We start from the raw sequence: 24,864 nt of genomic DNA on the forward strand, positions 1-24,864 counted from the left end.
TATATTTTAAATGTGTCAGTGCATTCTTTACTCCTTGTTTTCTAATGTCTCATCATTGACATAAAGGAATGCAAACCTGTGGCATGAAGATAAAATTGCCTCAATCATCGAGCACTAGAACAGTGCATGCAGACTTTAGGTGATCAAACTGAATCAGGTCAAGCACTTCATCACGACTCATGATTCCTCAGGGACAAGCACTCACCCGCCTCTTGAAAAGAGATGAAGAGCATCTCATTTCACCTTAATTTTGCAAGCTAAATTTGGGAAGCCAATGGATCAGGCTGTAGAATGCACGAGCAGTCTCTCGGGTCATGGGGAACTCAAAAAAAAAGGTTAAGGAGCAATCAAATCAATTGCTGTGAGCTGCCGAGTATGAGTTGAGCACGTGTGCGCCAAATGAGACTGTAACACTGTACCTGCGAAAGCTTTCGAGATGTGGTCCTTTTTCCACTCCCAGGGCTGATCGTATTCATCAGCAGGTCGCTCGTCATCTTGAGGAAGCCGGCTCTCCCGAACCTTCTGACTGGCTGCATTCTCTGTGTCTGACTCGATATCATTTTCCTGAGGCTCGTAGGGAGTGTCATAGAGCTGGAGACCCTTTCCATGTTTCTTGTCTCCTTTTCTCTGGAACTCTGTGGGATTCAAAATGAAGAACCTGGTTAGCTGTAGGTGCTATGAGGGTCAGATGCACACTGGTCTTATGATAGAATTTAAGGCAGTGTGCAATGTCTTGCTTGGCAACGCTATTGTGAAATGCCTGGAGACATTTTGCTAACTTACCAGTGCTATTGAAATGTAAATCATTGCTTTCATGGGTTTCATTATCCATCAGCTTCATATACTTTTGGGCCAATTCTCTTTAATAATCTGAACTGTGACACTACCATCTAGATTGACAACGGCAGTAGCTACATCAGGACACCAGCACATGCAAGTTACCCAAATTTTACCATCCTGATTTGGAAATATATCTTCACTCCTTCAGTGGGTCAAAAACCTGGAACTCCCTCCCAAGCAGCATTGTGGGTCAACCTGCAGCACATGCACTGTCGCAGTTCAATAAGGCAGCTCACCACCATCTTCTCAAGGGTCAACTAGGAATGGGCAATAAATGCTGACCCAGCCAGTGACACCCACATCCCAGCAGTGAAATGAAGACGTCAATGCATCATCTCAAATAAAATCAGTGCAACCACCAGTTCCAGATCGATGTCCAAACTATTGCACAAAGACAGAACCCAATTTTAGAAGTACAGGCTCAATAATTATGGAGCTGGGTGATTTCCAGAGTTTAAATAAGCACTGTACGATCTTGGCCTTGGGCAATACATGAACACATGCTCATTCTCAGCCACATTACAACAATGAGAGCATGGAGTGGGACTGGGGAGTGGAATAGGCAGATAGATAACAAAGTATGAAGCTGGATGAACAAAGCAGGCCAAGCAGCATTTTAGGAGCACAAAAGCTGACGTAGTCTAGGCCCGAAATGTCAGCTTTTGTGCTCCTGAGATGTTGCTTGGCCTGCTCTGTTCATCCAGCTTCACACTTTGTTATCTTGGATTCTCCAGCATCTGCACTTCCCATTATCACTAGGCAGATAGATACTTCTTTTTCTAGCTCAGCGGGGGAAATAAAATTATATTAGAACACTTACCTCAGTTGAGTTTGATTAAGTTGCCAGGATTAAATTTCAAATCTTAAAGGGCCCTTTGTTGATGCAGAGGTAGTGTCCCTACGCCTGGACTAGGAGGCCTGTGCTCAAGTCCCGCCTGCTCCAGAGGTGTGTAATAACATTACTGAACAAGTTGATTAGTAAAATAGGTTAAATAATAAAAAAAACTTCAAACTTTGCACCTCTCCTTGAGGATCTATGCCTTGGTTATGGGATTTCCTGACCATTTCTTACCACATGAAGGATTTGGGAAATGTGAGACTTAAACTACTATCCAAAAACCTATCCATTGCTCTCTGGAATGCCTCAATTGAAGAGGCCTTCACCAGAGTTCCAGGCAGTGTATTCATCATGTGAAAGTGACTTTTCTTCCATTATCCTTGATCTGATAGTTGCCAGTTTAAGCCAATTCTATTCAATCACTATGGTATCAAGATATGGCCGAAGCCACTGGATACTGCAAAGACAATGGGCCTGCACAATATATCTACAATAGTACTGAAGTCCAGAACTTGCTGTTCCCTTAGCCAAGTTGCTACAGGTAATCCACAACACTGGCATCTGCTTGGCAGTAATCTGCTCACTAATGCAGTTTGGGTTCCACCACTCAGCTCCTGATCACATTACAACCTTTGTTCAATATTGGGCGAAAGAGCTGAACTCCTGGAGTGAGGTGAGAGGGATTACTCTCGACATCAATGCTTCATTTGGCATCAAGGAGCGTTAACAAAGCAAGTCAACATGAATCGGGAGAAAAACTCGCCACTGGTTGGAGTCATACCTGGCGGTTGGGAAGAATTGTTATGGTTAGGAGTCATCTCTGCGTATGTTCCTCAGGCTAGTGTCCTGGGCCCAACCATCTTCAACTGTTTCATCAATGTCTTTCCCTTTGCCATAACATCAGAAATGGGGAAGTTTACTGTCAATTGCACAACGTTCAGTGCTGTTCCCAACTCCTTAGATTTGGACGCACTCCATTTCTAAATGAAGCAAGACCTGGACAATCTCCAGGCTTGGGCTGAAAATTGACAAGTAATCTCAGGTGATGCCCATCTCAAACAACAGAAAAGCCATTACCTCTTGACATTCAATAGCATTACCATCACTGAATGATTACCATAAACATCCTTGAGATTACCATTGAGCAAAAATTGAACCAGGCTAGCCATCTAAGTATTATGGCTACAAGATCAGGCTAAAAGCCCAGCTGTGAATAACTCACCTCCTGACTCCCTGAGGCAGGAGTATGATGGAATACTCCCCATAGAGCAGCTCCATCAATGCTCAAGAAGTTTGACACCATTCAGGAAAAAGTAGCCCACTTGATTGTCAACACCCACAAAGATCCACTGCTTCTAGCACTGATAGTAGCAGAGCTGTACAACCACAAGATGTGTTGCAAATTCACCAGGGCTCCTTAGACAGCACCTTACAAACCCATAATCATGAGCATCTGGAAGGCAAACGCTGTAGATGCATGAAACACTACCGCTTTAAAGTTCCTTGCCAAACTACTCATCACCCTTAGTAATTACATCACTGTTCCTTCACAGTTGCTGGGTCAAAATCCTGGAACTCATTCCCTAACAGCATTGTGCATCCAACACACTCGAAGGAGTGCCGCACTTTAAGAAGGCAGCTCATCAGTACCTTCTCAGGGGCAACATGAGATGGGCAATAAAAATAATAGGCCCAGGCAGTGAAACCCACATCCCATGAATAAACAATATACATACGCTTAATGAGCAGATATAAAAAGAGACACTCATAGAAACAGGAGTAGTGGAGTTTGGAGATGCGTGCTTGTTGTGTTCTTCTCTGGAAATTTTTTTATTTATTCATTTTGTGGAAAGTGGACATCCCTGGCTGGTCAGCATTTATTGCCAGTCCCTGGCTGCCCTTGAGAAGGTGGTGAACTGCCTTCTTGAACCACTGCAGTCCAACCTGCTGTGGGTTGGCCCACAAAGCCATTAGGGAGAGAATTCCCTCACAGTGTCGAGGTGATCAATAACTGACTCCAATTTTAATATTCACCAAACAGCTTTCTGGAACATGACACGATTCCCTTGACAATGCAACAAATAGGATTTGGTTCTGGTGTTCTATCAGACAGAGAATAAAACCTATTAAAGGATCTAGTGGCAAATTTGGTAAATGTGATACATGGTCTGGTACCAAGCCATGAAAGTCAGGAGGGCATTACGTTTGATTTCTTGCATCAAGGGTGTTATGACTGTGGTCATGTTATAGATTCTGAGAGAATGATATGCTCAAATGGACTTGTGAGAGATAAACCACGATCAGGATTCCTATAATTTCTACAGACATGTCGTTATCATCTCAGTTGATCTTAATTCTCAACAAAAACCAAAAGAACCGCTGATGCTGTAAATCAGGAACAAAAACAAAGCTGCTGGAAAAGCTCAGCAGGTCTGGCAGCATCTGTGGAGGCAAAAACAGAGTTAACGTTTTGGGTCTGGTGACCCTTCCTCAGAACTGGGGAAGGGTCACCAGACCCGAAACGTTAACTCAGTTTTAATTCTAGACAAATCAGATTCCATAATGTAACCTAGCTTGACTAACCATGTTTTAAAAATTTTAGTTAATGTGGTGGAACATAAGTCTCACAAAGCTACAGAGTTTCTTTAACAATGGAACAGAAGTTTAGTACACAAATGAATAAAACAATTAAAAACCAAATTGAGTTACCTAGTTTGAAAGATCTTAAAACAAAGTAACAAAGTGTGGAGCTGGATGAACACAGCAGGCCAAGCAGCTTTGGCCTGCTGTGTTCATCCAGCTCCACACTTTGTTATCTTGGATTCTCCAGCATCTGCAGTTCCCATTATCTCTTAAAATAAAGTAAAACAAGTCTCATGTCAATTCTCAACAGGATCCATTACAACAACTTTAATCCAAATAAATTACCCTTCTACATTAAATCTACGTCCAATTTAAAATGTGGTCTTCTGAGTTCTTTCATGTGGACTATTAAGTTTTCTTAGATGAGTACTCATAAAACCTAGGATTTAGGCTTTCTCATCTTCTAATAGCCTGCTGATTTTTAACCAAACATTCCTGGTTCAGAAATTTCATCAATTAAATCTTTACAATGGGATGACTGTGCTTTCCCTGAACTGTCCTGTGCTTGCAATATAAAGAGAAATGATATTTGCCTCTGACCTCAATCAGGTCTCTTCTTGATCTCTGAGTTTGCTAAGATGAAATCAATCTCTGATTATCCTGAGTCAAAAACAAGGCTTTAGTGTTTACCCCCCCTACAATAAACCACCACAGTCAAAACAATCTTCCATTCACACTCAGGAGGTCCCTTCTCTCTACTTCTCATACTGGATGTATTCTGGGGGGACTGTCTGTCTCAGTTATTTTGTTTTAAAACTGTTAACAAAAATAACCAATCAACCTGCTTCTATTTTAAACTGCAAACTCTTTTAAAAAAAGGTATATACCAAAACAAAATCACACACTTCTCATCACAATGCACAGAAAGATTGGCCAGTTTGGTGAGAAGAGGATTCTGGTGATATTTCTAGAACGCCATGCACACCATAAAGAGAGAAGAGGGAAACACTGAACAAAATAAGTGGTTTAATAGTTAAACACTTCAAGTCGCAAAGGGGTTAAATCCAAGTTCAGCTAATGATGCCCTGCCAGTACTGCCATTGTTCTCTATCAGTCTACCCACATCATTCCCGATTTTCATCATTGTCATATTATTTCCATGCTGCAGGCCTGTTGCCAATATTCCCCAAGGTTTGTGGTCGCCATGGTGATAAGAAGTATACCAATCAGCCTCTTTGCCACCTCAAGGTGAAGGGCAGCCATTGTGGACAATAGCGGAGTACAGCTTTATTCATTTTTTTACCTTTGCCTTAGTGAGAGTGTGCTCAACACTGAGGGTCGAAGGATATGATAAAGGGTACACGGTTGAAAATTAGAGGAAAGAACACGTTATTTTTACGGTTTTATTTATACTGAATTTGAATTTCTCTAGGTTCAGCAGAGACCCTCATTTATACTGCAGCTCCCTCATTAGAGGCAGCATCCTAACAAATACACAGCACCAAATGAGTTTGCAGAACATGCCAGACAATGGGTATTCCGTCATTTAATTAACCAGCACCTGCACCATAACACTCACAAGGAAAACGTAGATCCATTTATAATGCCTTCTACATTATCAAAAAATCTCTCAGCATTTCTCAAAATAGATTATTTTACTTGTGCTTTCAGGGAAATGCAGCAGCCCACAAACAGCAGCAAGACAATTGACCATTTTGTCTGCATCTAATTGACGGAAGATTGATCGTCAGGAAAATGAATAGCATCCGTGGTTGTCAAGTCTCAACTTGGATCACATTTCCTGTATTGCAGGAAAGTCAAGTACTTGAGGTCCCGAGTTTATTAAAGGTGCCACACCAATTCAAGTCTTGCTTTTTTCTTTACAGGGGCCAGTTTAATATCTCATTTTGAGGGCAGCATCTCAACCAAGTACTGCATGCAGTCTTACTATTTCAGGAGACTACATATTTTACTTCTTTTGGGCTTGCAACTGAATCGGAAGTTGCATTGCAATGTGACTAAAATTATATTTCAACTCAATTTGAAACCAAGTGCTGAATATTTTTGAGTTGTGCAATCAAATGTTACTGTTTGAACAGTGAGGGGGAGATTCCAAGATTGAGGAATATTGAGAGTCCCTTAAAATAAGGAAATCTGCCTGATAAAAGCCCTCTAATGGATGCTACAAATGCAAAGGCAACAGAAAAACAAGTCTGCAAATTGAGAGTGCCCCTTCTCTCTCGATCTCTCAATGTGGTAAAAAGCCAGAAAAACCAAGAAAGATGAAAAGACAGAGTTTCATTACAAAAGACATAGGTCCAACTGATCAAACATGGAATTAAAATAAGAGCTTCACTGTGTTGACAACAAGCACATCATTATTGCTAAATTCAAAGGCATGTGGAAAACAGCTTTCCAACTTCTGAAATGGATATTTGACCTTAAGAATTTTGCTACACTTTTGGTATGCAATTTCTACCCCTAACATATGTCAACCATCTGTCTGTTGTCTTATCTTAATCACAAGTGTGCTTGTTTAGGTTTGTTGAGATTTTTAAAGCTTAAGACACATAGTAGTTGAAATCATTTCATCTCTCTGTGCTTTGTTAAAATTGTATCTTATGCTAGGTAGATTTTTTTTGTGGCTGATTAAATCTGATGTGAATTGCATAGCAGTCAGAGAAATTAGTCATCTTGATGGTCTGATTGGGATTTTATACACTTTGGAATGGTTGGTGGAACAGTGAGAAATGAAGGTCTTTTCAAGTTAAATGATAACATTATCACGTGGAGCTCATTTGGTAGAGGCAATGGCCTAGTGGTATTATCACGAGAAAATTAAATCAGAGACCCAGGTAATGGTCTGGGAATCAGGAATCAAAATCCACCATAGCAGATGACAAAATTTAAGTTCAATAAAGATGTGGAAGAGTCTACAGTCCATTACTAATGACCGTGATACCATTGTCGATTGTTGGAAAAACCATCTGGTTCACTATTGTCCTTTAGTGAAGAAAATGGTCACCTTTACCTGGTCTGGCCTATGTGTCACTCCAGACCCACAGCAATGTGGTTGATTCTTAACTGTCCTCTAGGGATTGGCAACCAGGGGTGGGCAATAAATCACAGGACTAAACAAATGCCTGCATCTGTAAAATGTTGTAGGTTTAAGTCTCACTCCAGGCACTGATGCATGAGAATCTCGCCTGGTACTCCAACAATGTTGAAAATGCTACACTGTCAGAGGTACTATCTTCTGGGTGAGGCAGTAAATGGAGGCCATCCCTTTCTTCTCAGGTAGGTGTAAAATATCTCATGACATGATTTCAAGGACCACAGCAGTTAACCCCAATATTCCGGCTAATAAAATTAAGGTAAAGTGATTAGAGAAAGTCGAGTGGTCACCAAGCCTGTGAGGCGAGGGGTAAGGTTGAGAAGGTGGATCTTCTGGCTTTTTTTTTGCCTTAATCAGTCTCAAAAATCAGATTGTCTGGTCATAGCACATTTTTATTTGTTTGAGGGAGCTTCCTGTGTGTAAACTGGTTGCCATGCTTCCCATAATGCAACAGTGAGTCTACTTCAAAGGTATTTAACTGACTGCCTTTGTTACAATAGATGTAATTGAAAGCCTCTCTTTCTTCATTAAAGGTCAGTTCACAATATGCAATAAAATGTCTTGAAACCACTTTCTTTTGCCACAGAAATGCAGATGTCATTAATTGAGTCAATTTGACAAAGTAGCTTAGATTTTCTATTCGCACAACGTCAGCTCCTGGGATAACCTGGGGATTTCAAATCTGCAAATTGATCTACAATTTCTCTCCTTTCTTGTCAGGAATTATGTACAATGGATATTCCCTCTGTCCAATGGGAGCTTTGCACTACAATAACCAAAGCAATTCAGGATACAAGGAATGCCCTGAAAGAGCACAGAACAGTGCAGCACAGTACACGCCCATCGGTCCATGACGTTGTGTCGACCTATTATCCTGCTAAGATCAACCTACCCTGCATACCTTACATTTTACTATCCTCCATGTGCCTATCCAAGAGTCACCTAAAAGTCTTCATGGTACCTGATTCCACTACCACTGCCATCAGCGCATTCCATACGCCCACCGCTCTCCGTGTAATTTCAGGTCGGGTGACCCTTCCTCAATTGAAATCACACAATGCCGGGTTGTAGTCCAGATTTATCTGAAACCACAAGCTTTCAAAGTACTGTTCCTGCATCAGGCGACTTCACCTGACAAAGGAACAGTGCTCCAAAAGCTTGTGATTTCAAATAAACCTGTTGGACTCCATGTGACTTCTAACTTCGCGCACACCAGTCCAACGCCAGCACCTCCGCATCATTCCTCAGAGCTCTTTCTGATTTACAGCATCTGTGATTTTTTCCGGCATTCCATACAGCTACCACTCTCAGTGCAAAGAACTCTACCTCTGACATCTCCCCTATAGCTTCCTCCAATCACCTTAAAATTATGCCAATAGTCATTTCTGCCCTGGGAAAAAGTCTCTGACTATCCAATTATGTAAATACTTTAAAACTTTATCTCATTGATTACTCTGTTTAGGTGAACTTGGGCTGTGAGCACAGGGGCCGTTGGCAACTCTGCCTTAAAACAGGATATTCTCTGCTCCTTTTCCTAGCTCCTCATCATCACTTAAAAGGTCCTAAGGCCAGAGAACTGGATGAGTTTAAGAGCACGTCTTTCTGACAAGCAGGAAGTCATGTTGTAGCCCAATAATTTGTATCTAATTTCAACAAAGTGGAAAATTGAAGCAGGTTATTCATTGCTCAATAGCTGTAGCTGCAGGCAATTGTAATCTTTTCCAGGTGGCTCTCAGTGTAGCCAGGTTTTGGGTATTTGAACTAGCAACTTCTGAGTTCAAATTCTACCAGAGCAAACTGTAAAACTGAATCCAGTAATCTGGCTACTTGAGGACTTCTTCCGGAGGATAAAGTGGATTGTGAGAGCTGTCAGGTAGTCATAAGAATTCAACTGGTTCACTATTGCTCTTCACAATTCCCTGTCACTGTTAGCTGGTCATTCATTGCCAGAATAACTGCAACAACAAAAATATTGAGAATCACAGTGGGCTGCCAAATGGTGCAATAGCTTTTTGTAGAATTGTACAAGATTGAAGGAGGCCATTTGACCCACATGGTGTTTGTGCTTGATCTTTAAAAGACTGATTTAATTAGTCCCACATTTCCCATTCCCTGCAAAACTTTTCTTTTCAGGTATTCATCCACTTCCTTTTTGAAAATAACCACTGAGTCTGCTTTGACTGGCCTTCAATTGAGGTGGTTTCACAACACAGCGTTACGGTCTCGCTCTGCGGACTTGAAACATTGATGTTGAATATTTTAACTTGTACTCGAGGATAAATATTTTGACCAGTGCTCCCATTATTGAGTTTTACCCCTCAGAAACATGCATAGTCAGATAATTATAATTGGGCCTTGATTATGCAGCTTACTGATATGTAACAGCAGTAAGTATCACTCATTTTTCAATTGCACAGATGGAGAATGTACTCTTCACTGTCATTCAGATTTATTCTCAGATCTAACTTTGAACCTCTGCTGGCATACATCCAGGCATAAGCTATTCAGAGCAGAAACCTCAAAGAGTTCAGTCCCTGGCCTGGGTAAAGCTAAATGATCCTGGCTGATGTGCTACGATTGATCATCTGAACTAAGGAGGAGATACAAATGACTTGCCCCGATACTACTCCCAACTGGCATCAGAATTGCTCTACTGCAATAATGTGGCTACATGGAGATCCATCCACAAGTTGGAGGGTCTCCTCATGGGCCTGCTCCTAAGTTTGGCCAAAGTGGCCAATTAACAGGTCCAGGCAGCAGGCCATGGAGGAGGTCATTGTACCCAACTGACTGCACCTCATTTAAGGTTATGGGCCCATCAAGAGGGAGCGTGTGATATCTGCCAACATGATAGAGGTCTTTAGAGACCAGTGGGCACCACAGGGTCTGGGGTGCCTCATCACTGAACGACAAAATTCTGATTTAGTGAGTTTCTGTTCGTCTTTTGTAAATTTCTGGAAACCATTTGTTCATGTTTTTGTTACAGCATGTGTTGGGGCTGTTTAACTTTGGGTTTGTTTTAAAAAGGACCTGGCTCAGGTATCCTGCCAATGATGTAGTTGTTGATCATTGTTGACTGACTGCCCTCATATGAAGGATGACCAATTGGCCGAAGTAATGGAGCATTTCCAGTGTATGTGGGACTGATCCCAGTACAAACTTCAATCTTCAGGAGTCGAGGCACAAAATCAAAATTTCCAATTGAATGGTTTATACTTCCTATGAGATTCAGGCCGGTTTAGTTGACTTCTGCGGTTGCTCCAGTCCAACTTGTTATTATTTCCTTAAGCCTCAAAATCTTTTCACTGATTTCTGTTTACATCTGCTCTGTATTTTTCTTCTTCTTTTCTTCTAAATTTTGGGTGTGTCAGGTCCCATGGTTGAGAGTAATTTACTCACCTGGCCATTCGTCCACATGAACTCAAGCAGCAATTGATTATTGGAGTGAAGAAGGTGCTTATGAGTGAACCCAATCCTACCACAGCACTATAGATTTTCTCTATTCCCCATCCACTAGACCTGGAATGAACCAAATGCTTCACTTGATTTAGGAGTTGTCAACTGTTGCTGATGTATATTTTAGGAACCATGGTCCTGCCAGATCTCCATCATCGATCTCAATGTTTTGTAAGAATTCTGCAAGCCCAAATCACTTCAGATAATGGACAAGCACATGAATGAGATTCTTAAAAAACATTTACTATAAGATTTAATTATGTTCAAATTGAAGGCTCATTATTAATCATTGTTTGGGGCCTTCAGGGATTGCGAAGCAAAATGTAAATCAGTTGGAAATTATACACGTTAAAAATCTATTACTTTTTTCCATCAGAATCTCTTACCTCAATATAAAACCCAAGCTGACTGAAAGGTTGAACCATGCTCCAATATTCAGGGAACTCTCCAATCAGTAATCCCTTTCTCACTTCCAGCCTCATTTCTCTCTGACTTACTAATGGTATCACAGATTATGTCCTCCCACGTTCCTGTAATTCTGTAAATACAATGCCTTGATTCACGGCCCTTCTTCGAAGCTTGTTTGAATTTAGAATTCATCACATTGTTCCCTGTTCTAATATATTATTTCACAGGACCTTGAAACTCTTCATCCACGTATCCCTTGAACATAACCAATAGCACCTGTTAGCTTCAAGCTGTATAAAACTTGTTGTCCTATTTGACTTTTCTCCTTAGTTTAAAGCAGCTTAGGTGAATTATTCATGTGCAACTCTTTTCCATTAATGGTGAAACACAAGACTCATTTTTTTTTCCAAAAATGTCTTTTTTTTAATGCTGGCTCTATAAACCATTGGAGCAGTGTTAGCTATCTGAGCTGAAACTACTTTGAAGAGTTCGGGTCCAAGTCAGACTGGTTAAGCAAAGCTTGAAATCAAGAACTGTCTTCAGGCTTAGACTTCTTAACTTGAACTATTGTAAAGTTAATACTGTATAGAAATGCACATGGTAGCCTGAGACATACTAGGTTCTAAGCTTACTGTTATATTTGTTAGGAGTCTAAGAGAGTTTAGGGTTGTAATCACAGGAGTTTAGAAGAATGAGTGGGGATCTCATAGAAACCTATATAATTCTAACAGGAAAAGCCAGGTGAGATGTCGGAAGGATGTTCCCAATGGTGGGGGAGTGCAGACCCAAGGGTTTTCAATTAAGGACAATGGGTAAACCTATTAGGACTGAGATGATGAGACAGTTCTTCACCCAGAGAGTGGTGAGCCTGCAGAATTCACACCAGAAAGCTGAGGCCAAAACATAACATGCTTTCAGGAGGAGATAGATATAGCTCTTGCTATTGGACAGACCAAAGAATATGGGGGCGGGGGGAGCGGGACTAACGTATTGAGTTCAATAATCAGCCATGATCATAACGAATGATGGAACAGGCTTAGCGGGCTACTCCTGTTCCTATCTTCTATGTTTCTGTGAAACTATTCCCTGAACTCTAGTGATCTTCCACCTTCCATCTAACTTACTCTGCCCACACTCTGCTACTTATGACCAGTGTAGAGCAGCTCTAAGGCATCAGCACACGGTTTTTGACCCCTTACACAATGGTTGGGAAATCAGTAAAATTGTAGAGATCTACATTTGGGCAGCTCTCTAGCTCATTTCCTGTCATAACGTGCGTACGGACAATAGGATTTCAAACAAGCGTGTGGGGATTTTTGAGCTCCCTTGTCAAAAGGACTGCTGAAACTATCAGAACTCAAGTGGTCCCTGCAAGATCACACTCAACCAGCTACAAACTGATGGCAAGGCCTAAGTGACTGAAAACATCAGTCCAGAGAGTATGGGACCAGACAGCACAGCGTCAGAATAAAGGGAAACCAACTTAAAACTGAGATTAGGAGAAATTTCTTCTTTCAGAGGGTTCAGTGTCTTTGGAATCTTTGCGAGAGAGTGATGTGGGCTCAGAGTTCTTGCATATATTTAAGGCTGATATTAATAGAGAATCAAGGATTGGAGAAAAGGCAGGAAAATAGATGTGTAGGATGTCAGAACAGTCATGATCTTGTTGAAAGACAGAGCAGGCTCAAAGGGCTGAATGGCCTACTCCAGTTCCAATTTCCAATGGCCCTATGGCAGCAAGGTTGCTAATTCACAATTAACTGAAGTAATGTAAATTATAGTGTCCAAATCAACACAGAAAATAAAACAGCATCATTTTTCCAGCTTCAAAAATTATGGATTTGTTTACACTTTACATTTTACTCAACACCAATTTTGACCAATGTCATATATTAGTATCCAGCTTCAGATTTTCATCCCAAACCCATGTCTTACTAAGCAATATCTTATTACTGAGGGTACAATGGTGCAAAGATTCATGGGAATTTAAGACCTGCTGCTCTTTGGGTCAGACAACCACCCAGACCAACTTACACAGCATGTTAAATTTTGGTGAGATTTTTTTGAAGTTTCAAAATTCAACTTATGTGCTGCCATTTACACCAAGCAGATGCCAATTGGTAGGAGGCTGTATCTCTGCAGCTCCTATCTCTGGGAATATGTCGTAACGATTGAAATCTTCTGCCACTGTTTTCTCAAGCCACTCACAGCCTAAACCATCTCCAGAGTATTGGTAAAATTTGAACAGCATAATCAGCTCCCCGCATTAGTATCTTCTTCATGAGAGTATCAACAGATTATCCCACCATGAGGTATCAGGGCCAGGCATCTTCCTAACCTCACATATTGTCCACATGCATGCATTTTCTAGATGCGCCGGTTTGATTTTCTCTACCTAACTCAAGAACGTCAAGACCATTGCATGAATTGAGGTATGAAAGTAATAGAAAGAGGGTAGATTCATTGTAATGAATACTTGTTTGGGGTGAAGGCTTACAATTTACACTGGGACCGTAAGCTGTAAGCTACTGAGAACTGGGAACGAAAAACTGAGGCTTTTTCCAAAAATGAAATGCTTGCAATGAGATAACGAGCTCAACATTCTGCCAAGACTATTGGGAGTTTATTGAAATAACTCCACGAAGGCTGGTAGCCGATCACCGAGTCAACCTTCATTTATATGTGCACCGTACCTGACGCTGACTCACTGAGCACAGAGCCAGCTCCTAAAGTGAGCAAAATCTCAGACACTCCTGTTTATATGCGTCAGTCAGGGTTCTTTAATTGGATCAGGTTAACAGCACCAATCAAGGAATTCATATTCTATGAGATTCACCTGGCTGAACTTATTCTGATTACCATATTTATGTCAGAGAACAAAGGGATATCAAAGCGTATGCAAAAAACTTTGTTACAGCATCTGTGTGAAAACTTCCTCTCCTCTCAAACCCAAGCAGACCTCTTTTATGAGTTCTTTTTCAAAAAGATAGTGGGCCAGAGCAATGCAGCAGAGAGTTTAGAAAGGTTTGGAATGTGAAATGTTCTGCCAAAACCAGAGCTCAGAATAAATTACATCAAAGGGGTACTAAAGAGCTGCTCGGAAAAGAGTAGCAGAGGGCATGTGGAGTGAAGTATCAAGTACAGATTCAACGGGCTGAATGGACTATTGCTGCATCATTGTGTGACTTCAGTAGAGATACCTCAGCAACAGGCTTGGAGCATCTATCACGTTTGACATAATTACATACTTAACCAAGCCAATGGCAGACTTTGTGTGTAACTCCATGGAAGTGATTCAGTGCAGGTTATGGTGGAGAGGAAATATTGTTCTTCCTTTTATGATCAAAGTTCTGTGATCGCACTCTGCGTGACAGTCTTAAGTGAGAAATCTCCCGATACATTTGTGGCTTTTCCAGTTGTTCTGAAGAGGTGTTATCTTAATGATCCATTGTAACGTCATTGGCTAGATATATTGATGTATTAATTTTATAATTGGCTGGAAGTGTGTGTGCCTTGCAGATTTGTAAAGATCACTTCTTAAAGCAAAGCCCATGGCAGTAAAAAGGCTGCCTAAATGGAGTTACCAAGTCCACTAAGTTTTCAGAGAAGTCACATGATCCAGTTTGCAGCCATGAAATGTATTGCTTGGTTCTGACAGAGAAACCACCCAGGGATACATGTCTTTCCATTCTCTCTTTCTCTCAATCCCCTCTCGTTAATGTTTGACAAGTCAAAACCAACTGGAAGACCTCATTGCCACAAGCGCAGGGATTTGTTTTAAAGAAGAATCTACACCCCTGTCTGTATAACTGATTCAATGAAAAACCCTAGCACCAATAGTTTGAGAGACTTTGGTTACAGACCAACATTTGGACAATCTGTGAATAATTATTTTCTAATGTTAACTGAAGATGAGCCAACGTTCTTTTAAATTAATACTTTGCAGAGTTCTTTTTTCAGATTTGCTTTTGTGTGAGAGACTCTGTGTGCGTGTGTGACTCTGTCTGAGTGTGAGAAAGTATGTGAGCGTGAGTTTGCAAGTATGTCTGCGTGTGTGAGAATTTGTGTGTCTGTGTATGTGCGTGCGAGAGAGCATGTGTGTGTGTAAGTTTGCGTAGGGGTGTGTGTCTGTCTCTGTGCGTGTGTGTGTGTGTGTGTGTGTGTGTGTGTGTGTGTGTGTGTGTGAGAGAGAGAGAGAGTAAGTGAGAGGGTGTGTATATGTGTGTGTGCACGAGAGAGCACGTGTGCGTGTGTGTCTGTGTGTGTGAGAGTGAGTGAGTGAGTGTGTATATGTGTGTGTCTGTGTAGGGTTGTGGAACGTGCTTGCACATTTGGAGTCTTTGTTAATAATCTTGGCATCCTTGCTTGAGTACGTTTTTTTGCATTTAAACCAATATTTTGCTTATTAACGTTGGGTATTTCTTTTCCTGATATTGAACTATTTGTAGTCTAATATTTATAAATTGACAATATCACCTTACTTTCAAATATAAAGTCTGTTGTTACCAGTGAAGGGTTAGAACGAGTCAAAGAATTAATCCAGTCTTTCTACCTGGGCTTAATGAACAATGAACTGCTGCATCCTATGGCATCGGACGTCCCGGTTTGCTTCAATTTTCATCAGGGAACCCTGCCTTTGTAACATTATTGAGTCAACTTGCCCTGTGGGAAAACTCAATTGTTGACAAAATGGTAGCATTGTCATCATCAACTCTAATGAATGCACAGAAATTAAAATATTGGCGTCACTGTTAACCTTTAAATAACGCCTGTTAAGTTATTTTGTACTGCTAAAAGCGAGTTGGTAAAGGAAAAAGAAGAGCGATTTCGCAGATTTATGGGCAGGTTAAAACATTGGAGGTATGGATCTCCTGACTCCACACTACTTTCAGTGTCAATAAGTGTTCTATATCTGTACAAGTGAGCATCAACTAGTTCCCTTCATCTATAATGTACGTAACCTCAATGGATACAATTAATGGCCAACTCTTCCTTTGGGAGAAAACTGGCAGGGAAGAAAGAATATGTTAAAGGCTCCAACAACCAGATATGAAACGTTCCATGCGCATAGCTTCAGAAAGTGCAAATTGAGAACAAGACTTTCATATATGTAGAGTAAATCAACAGACCCTACGCTTACAGTGTGGAGCTTTAATTGGAGCCTCGGCTCCAATTTTCTGACCCCACAATCCCTTGGAGCACAGCCCACTGATTGCGGACAACATTAATGCACTGACAGTTCATAGAATCTCTATGGTGTCGGAGCAGGCCATTCAGCCCTTCAAGTCTATGCTGACCCTCCAAAGAGCATCTCGCCCAGATCCAACCTCTGACCTTACCCCAGTAACCCTGCATTTCCCATGACTAATCTACCTAACCTGTACATCTCTAGGCACAATGGGCAATTTAGCATGGCCAGTCTACCTAAGCTGCCCATCTTTAGACTGTGGAGGAAACTGGAGCACCCGGAGGAAACCCACGCAGACACAGGGAGAATGTGGAAACTCCGCACTATCACCCAAGGCTGGAATAAATTTGTTTGTTTTAAAAAAATAATTTATTTGTGGCCTTGAGCTGCGTGTGTACACAACCTTATTGTGTAAAGTCACCTAGAGCCAGTCCCAAGACAGTCTGCAAGCCAGGTCACCCTGCAGAGCTGGCTCATAATCACACTGTACCTTACAAACGGTGAACAAAATGTATAGCAATATTTTTATTGTTTGTCCAGCCAGGCATTTGGCACATTAGAAACTCATCACTATGTCACAGTCTCAAAGCTAAGTGAGAATTGCCTGAATGAACATATTTCCCCTCATCCACCGTTTGGTCATGAAAGTCTCAGCACAGGTTGCCATAGCAGTCAAGCTGCATGGATTCCCAAGAGATCTCAGACATACAGACAGTGTTTAACCAGCAAAAACCATTCTAGTCACCAATATATGGTGGCCCACCACGTGCAAACAGATAGATTAGAAGGAGCAAGCCATTCAGCCCCTTGTTCCATTCCATACCATTTGACTGTGGCTGCAACAACATATCCCTCGTCTATCCCTTGTACTCCTTGACTCCCTTGTCAGTAAACAATGTGACCTAGCTTCAAAATTGTTCAATGCCCCACACTTCACTGGTCTCTAGGGAAGAGAATTCCACAGACTAACAAACCTCTGAGACCATAACCAATTCCCATTTGACTTCAATGAATAACCAACCTACTTCTTGTTACATCATATCAACCCAGTGCTGGTTCTTGAGAATATTTGCTGCTGCTCTCAGTTGTCAGTCGACAAAATTGGAGCTCCCTTTCTCACCTGCTAAACAAAGTTTTAATCCCTCTTCATAGGTGAATACTTGGAACACACTATGGAAACTCCCAGATGACAGAATTTCTCCTATCATATGCAAATGGTCACGTTCCGGCCGTACAGCACACTGGTTCTGCCAATTTTGGAACATTACATGCAATTCTGGTCTCCCTGCTACAGGAAGGACATTGTGGAACTTGAAAGGGTTCAGGAAAGATTTACAAGGATGTTGCCAGGGTTGGAGGGTTTGAGTTAAAGGGAGAGGCTGAACAGGCTGGGGTTATTTTCCCTGGAGCATTGGGCGCTGAGGGGGTGACCTATTGGAGGGTTATAAAATCATGAGGGACATAAGGTAGGATATATAAGATGCTTTCCCCAGGGTGAGGGGAGTCCAAAACTAGAGGGCAGAGGTTTAAAGTGAGAGGGGAAAGATTTAAAAGGGACCTAAGTGGCAATGTTTTCACATAGAGGGTGGTGCATGTATGGAATGAGTTGCCAGAGGGAGTGGTGGAGACTGGTACAATTACAACATTTAAAAGGCATCTGGATGGGTCTATGAATAGGAAGGGTTTAGAGGGAGATGGGCCAAATGCTGGCAAACGAGGCTTGATTAATTTAGGGTATTTGGGTGGCATGGATGAGTTGGCCTGAATGGTCTCTTTCAATGTTATGTATCTCTTTGACTCTGTAATACTCAGAAGGTAACTCTAGCCTATTTGGTGCCCACTGGCGGAAATGCTATGCCAGCATGCCATATACATCATTGCCAGCCATCAGCTGTTAAAACAGAATGTAGCACAGTTATTTCTGAGATAGTGGCTGACGTTGAAGAATTGTCCAGTCAAGCCTGATACTGTCAGGAGCCCTCAGGACCCGTGTAATGACATTTCATAGATTATCGTACTGACGAGCAACATCTATTATCCCAGGACATGTTTTTCAAGTCAACGAGAATAAAATCAGTGGAAATAAAATTTAGCTAAAGAGCAAATCTTAAAAGTGTTGCTCTGACAAGAAAATTTAATAAAGTTTCCCTTCAGCTCTGTTTGTGGAAATGTGGTTGGACAGTTTCATTTACAATATCTATTCTTCCTGCGCAGCTATTTCCCTTTCAGTCATTCTTCTGTTTAGATTTACAGGCACGCATAGAGATGTATAGAATCTTAAAATGGTTATAGCACAAGAGGCTGCTAATGTCTCTTAGGCAAAGAAATTTACTGTCCTTACCTGCTCTGACTACATGTGACTCCAGGAATGTAGTCATGTGGTTGACTGTTAACTATCTTCTGAAATAGCCTAACAAGCCACTCAGTTGTATCTGTTGCAAAGTCCAAAGAAAGAAATGAACTAGACCAACCATCTGAAATCAACTTAAGACACTGGAAATAACAATGGAAAATACAGCTTTGATGACTCTGCAAAGTGCTAATACAAAAATCTGGGGTCTTATCCCAACATTAGGAGAGTTGCCCTTCAGACTCATCAAACAACAACATAACGTATAACTTCCACACAGCCATACCTTGTAGTCAATGTCTCAGACATCTCCAGACCCCAACCCTCACTGCAGTAAATCAAATGCTTTTCGATGTTGAACACCATGTGTAAAGGGTAGCATGGGCACAGAGTATATTCTTGATGGATGACTTCAATGTTCATCACTAAGAATGGCACAGTCACATTATTACTGACAAAACTGGCCAAATCTGAAGGGACATAGCTCAAGAACTGTGTAACAGGCAGCGAGAGACCAACAAAGAAAAAACTTATTTAATCATTGTCCACAAGAATCTATCAGAGATGCATCAGTCCATGATAGCAATGGTAGGAGTGGCCACCATGGTCAACAGAGAGTAACAAAACCCCACTCTCACATTGACGATGACCTCTATTGTGTGGTGTGGCATTACCACCATATTAAAAGGGACCGACTTTGAATATATCCAGCAACTCAAAAGCAGGTATTCATGAAACACTGTGGGTCATCTGACACATTACAACTGCATTCAACCACAATCTAATCTCATGGCAGCCAGAACTCCCACTCTACCACTAGCATGAAGCCAGGTGATCAACCCCTGGCTCAATGAAGTATACTGTAGGATACGCCAGCAGCGTATCAGTCATACTTAAAAATAAGGACCTGGTGAAGTTACAACAGAGAACCACTTGTCTGCAAAACACCAGATACAATAGTCAATAGATAAGGCTAAGCAACCCCACAGCAAATGGATCAGATCTAAACGCCAATCACAGTCAGTCAGGAATGGCAAGGTAAAATTACACAGGTAAGAGGAGGAGGCAGTATCACAAATATCCCCATGCTCAATGATGGGGGAGCCCAGCACATCAGTGCGAAAGTTAAGGCTGAATCATTTAGAACCATCTTCAGCTAGAAGTACTCAGTCAATCCATACAGGCTGACTCCTGAGTTCCTCAGCATTATAAATACCAAGTCTTCAGCCAATTTGAATCATAGAGCGATACAGCATGGAAGCAGACCCTTTGGTCCAACTAGTCCACACCGACCAAGTTTCTCAGACTAAACTAGTCCCACTTGCCTGCGCTTGGCCCATATCCATCTAAACTTTTCCTATTCATGTACCTATCCAAATGACTTTTGAATGTTATAACTGTATCTGCATCTACCGTTTTCTCTGGCAGTTCATTCCACATAGAAACCATCCACTGTATGAAAAAGTTGCCGTTCAAATCTTTCTCCTCTCACCTTAAAATATGTCCCCGAGTTTTGAACTCCCCCACCCTAGGGAAAAGACCTTTGCTATTCACCTTATCTACGCCCCTCATGATTTTATAAATCTCCGTAAGGTTGGCCCTCAGCCTCCCCCACTCCAGTGAATACATCCCAACCTATGCTTATAATGCAGAACCTCCATTCCCGGCAACATCCTGATAAATCTTGTCTGAACCCCCTCCAGTTTAATAATATCTTTCCAATAGCACGACAAGTGCTCCAAAGCAGACATCCCAACTCAACAGTCTGAGCAATGAAGGCAACATGCTGAAGGCCTTCTTAACCACCCTGGCTACCTGTGACGCAACTTTCAAAGAATTTTGTCCCTGAAGCCCCCGGTCACTGTTCAACAGCCGGGGCCCTGGGATTAACTGTACAAGTCCTAACCTTGTTTGTTTTACCAAAATACAACACTTCGTATTTAACCAAACTAAACCCCATCTGCCACTCTCCAACCCATTAGCCCAATTGATCAAGATCCTTTTGTAATCTCAGATAACTTTCTTCACTGCTGACTATACCACTAATTTTGGTGTCATCCATAAACTTATTAACCATGCCTCCTAATTCTCTTCCAAATCATTCATATAAATGACAAACAAAAGTGGGCCCAGCACTGATCCCTGTGGAACAGCACTGGTCACAGGCCTCCATAATTAATTCCAGAAACTCATTTTGTACCTTAAACAAAAGACTTAATATTTTATTAAATATATCATAAATTTAGCAGAGAAAAACTTTTTAAAAAATCAACGTAATCTAATTAATGACTATGTTTTAAACCTGAAACTTCCATTTTCAGTCCCCATTCACAGAAAAGATGGAGAAACAATCACAGTTAATGGATAAATAAAATAACAAATCATTTAAAGGTTACGTAAATGGATTTTCATAATGTGTTGTCTGACAGGCATAGATATGGATGCCTTCATTGTTTTACTGAAAACATTGATCAGGATCACATTTTCAGTTCACTCAGGTAAAGGTAGCAATGCTTCTCATTCATTTTTCTACTCTGTGGATGCCTGAAATCTTAGAAAACACCGTTAAAAACAAAAACAACTCCAACTCTGGTCCCATTCTGATTGTCTTTCTCCAAGGTATCTACTATCTTACAACAATTGTCGTCAGCTTGAATACTGGGTGTCATCCAAACTTGCTGGAACCAATTCCCAGGTACAGACCTCACTAATAGCTATCCAGTTAAACATAATGCTCTTCCAGAGTGCACTGAATCTGTTGGAACCTGTTTAATCAAATAACCTCCCGACCTGGGCTTATAAACAAGCAGAAGCTTCTTTGGTCTGTTCTTCTCCTTTTATCACAAACTGTCTTCCAAAGTCCAAAGGTCATTTTCAACTCATAATTCCCAGTTCACGTCTCCAAATGAGAATTGACAAAAGAATAAAAACAAAAATAAGGGAAACTCAAGAATGGTTCTAACATGGTTTCACCCTCAAAGCATGAAACATTATTTTAAAAAAATGTTTCATGACAAATTTAGCAACAGTTAAATGGCAAACAAGACATAAAACTCTCAATCATTCATTCTGCTTCCCTCTCCAGATTCTTATTCACTGTTCAATTTTCTTGGTTGCATTCTTAAATTTACAACAGTTTACATTCAGGATAAGGTATCAGCAATTACATTTTATTTCTGGAAATATGTACAATTTTCATATTAAACGACTGTAGACCGAAGCGCCATCTGAATAACCTTGGATTCTTAATCTGAAAGTGTCCCCTGAATCTCAGTATATTATGTTCTGTAAAAATGACAGTTTTAAAGATTCTATTTCATATTTAAACTTCAAAACATTTTTGAGCTGTTAACGCCACCAATGCTTCCTTTTTAAACATTGAATATTGTTGATGTTCAATTTCTTTGAAAAATAAACCATGGGCTTTCTCCATTCCAGTCTCCTCAGCCTGTAAGAGTACTAAACGAATTCTAAAGTAACTCGTGTCTACTGCTAATTTAAATGATTTGGTCAAGTTAGGTGCAATTAAGACAGGTTCATTCATTAAAATTATTTCAGCTTTTCAAAGGCTGCCTAGCATTTTGTAGACTGTACCATCTTTACTTGTTTACGTAGCAAATTAGTCAAAGGCATGGTTACTACACTAAAATCAAGCACAATCATTTGATAAAATCCACATAATTCCAAGAATCTCATTGTCTCTTAGTTCCTTTAGTGGTGGGAAAGTCAATTCAAGCTTTTACTTTCATTGCTCTGGATGACATTGGTCCTTGTCCCACATCATGTCCTATCTCATGAGGGAATAAAACAATCAGCCTATTGTGTCCAGACACGCTCTCTGAAAATTAACTCAGCTATTCCTACTAACCTTCCTACTCTCCTGCAAATATTTCCGCTTCAGGTAATGGTCTAATCCTCTTTCAGTAGCAGAAACTGGTTTCACCACACTCTCAGGCAGGGTTTTATTGAGCCCAGCTACTCTCTACGTACCTAGTTGTTTCCTCATATCATCATCATTTCTCTCACCATTCAACTCTCACTAGTTTGCTCTGGTTTTCAATTCTTCCACCAACAAGAATAATTGCAAACTCCACACAGACAGTGGCCTGAGGCTGGAATTGAACCTGGGTCCCTGGTGCTGTGAGGCAGCAGTGCTAATCACTGAGCCACTGTGCCACCCCTATATGTGGGAAAATAATGACAGCCGGCAAGTTCCTCTCAAAGTCACATACTGTGTCTTAGAAATGCATCACTGTTCGTTCTCTATTGCTGGTCAAAACCTACGCCAAATAGACATCGGCAATTCAAAAAGGCAGCTCATCGTCACCTTCTGAAGAACAATTATAAATGGGCAATAAATGATGTTCTTGCCAGTAACGTTCACCTCACAAGAACAATTTATTTTAGAAATCCTACACAAAACAAATTAATGAATTAATGTTCTGATACTAAAATTGGCTGCAACATCGGAGATAGTCATCCCACCCACCCACCCAACCCAGCCCCTCTATCTCATAAATTACTATGAATTTGTTTCCTTCAGTGTTAGGGAATGTTACACTTTCATTATATTGCTACTTTTAAAACCATCCAAGCGGGAACTGCTGCTCATCTTTCTGACTGACCTGATTACGAGTGACTTCACGTGTGTTGAAAGCCTCATTTATTTATCTGCTGCCAGTGTCTTTGGTGCATTTGTTAAGTAGTTTAGTGTCAGAAGGGATTTTCAGCGTGCCTACCTGACGCTCCCTTGACTATATCTGACAGTAGTACTCATAACTGTCTTGTTTGGGTGGAGACTTCCAACGCTGGGTCTAGGCCATGTCTGTATGCCTCCAGGCTGTGAATATGTAGGTTCTTGGCTGACATCTTGATAAAACTGCATTATATTTTACTTCACAATGATTTCCTGTCTCGTGGAACCCCTGGCACAACATGCCAGTTTGAGAGCAATCTTAATATTATTAGATAGTGCTTCAAAAATCAAAAAGTGGTTTAAAATAGCAAACTAGCATTTCACTTGAGCTGTTTTCACCCCAACAGGCACAATATCCAACTGTCTGCCCTGAAACACCATTCTTGCTTGTTGCAATGATTCTTTAGAGTCTGAGATCTAGGTTAAAGACCTTTCCTCAAGTAAATGCCATGACTCACTTTCTTGGGTTTGAAACACTCTCATTGTTTTGAGCCCAGTTTCTGCTGCACAAACTTGGTAGCAAAATCTTTTCCAAATCTCGAGACTGTGTTTTGAATTTGTTGAAAAACACAAGTTAATGGAGGTATGGAAAATAAACGCACCCCTCATAAATTCAGATTGAACAGGTGCCGCAATAACTGGATTAACAATGCGAAGCACACAAAAAGGAAAATGTAAAATGACCACCACATCCAGCATGTCTTGTGATACATTATGATGAATACTCAAACATGCAGTGCCATTATAAGGGTGATTAGAAGAGTAAACAGATCCTTAAAGGCACCGCTGTACATATAAACACAATAGCATGAAGTCTGATAAGTACTTCAGTCACAGAAGGTCAAACAGAGAAGAGATGATTACTTAAAATATGCAAATTGTTCGAAAATGAATGGTCTCAAGCTGGCAAATGTGCTGAATAATCAGTTCTTCCAAGTATTTATAATGAAATACATGAGCAAGTGCTCTCTTGAAACAGAAATAAACCAAAATGAATTAATTATATAAATGAGAGAACTTAATAAATCCCCAGGAACACACTGCATTTGTTTCACGTGATTTGAGGAACTGTTGCCAATCATTGTGAGGGAATTATTGGTCACTGGGAAGGTAGCAGTAAATTGGAAGCAGCCTGACGTGACATCAAGGAGGATATCAAATTTGAAGAGGAACTTACAGCTCCATCTGCCATACTTCAATCCTGTGTGTCGTAATGGAATTAAACCTCCAGTTTATGCTTGATAATCGTGGCAAATGTCCGGAAGCAGTTTCAGTTAAGAACTTGTAAAGTTATAGATGGTACAGGAGGTGGTTAGAAACATGTTAACGTGGAAGGCAAAGAGAGGTTATGATAAAATTTAAGCAAACAATAAATCAACCCCCAGCATAT

The 24,864-nt window shown here is 40.9% G+C and overlaps 1 protein-coding gene across 3 annotated transcripts in view; it reads right to left on the reverse strand.

Moving 5' to 3' along the window:
* Window positions 1-24,864, reverse strand: part of shdb (Src homology 2 domain containing transforming protein D, b) — a 274,286-nt gene that overhangs the window by 126,337 nt on the left and 123,085 nt on the right. For all 3 annotated transcript variants that reach the window (XM_048559431.1, XM_059638557.1, XM_059638558.1), the window contains exon 4: window positions 420-635. In XM_048559431.1, the coding sequence (XP_048415388.1) occupies window positions 420-635 (216 nt within the window). The remainder of the gene's footprint in view (window positions 1-419; window positions 636-24,864) is intronic.

The sequence above is a fragment of the Stegostoma tigrinum genome, chromosome 30 (genome assembly GCF_030684315.1).
Source record: "Stegostoma tigrinum isolate sSteTig4 chromosome 30, sSteTig4.hap1, whole genome shotgun sequence".
Taxonomy (NCBI): domain Eukaryota; kingdom Metazoa; phylum Chordata; class Chondrichthyes; order Orectolobiformes; family Stegostomatidae; genus Stegostoma; species Stegostoma tigrinum.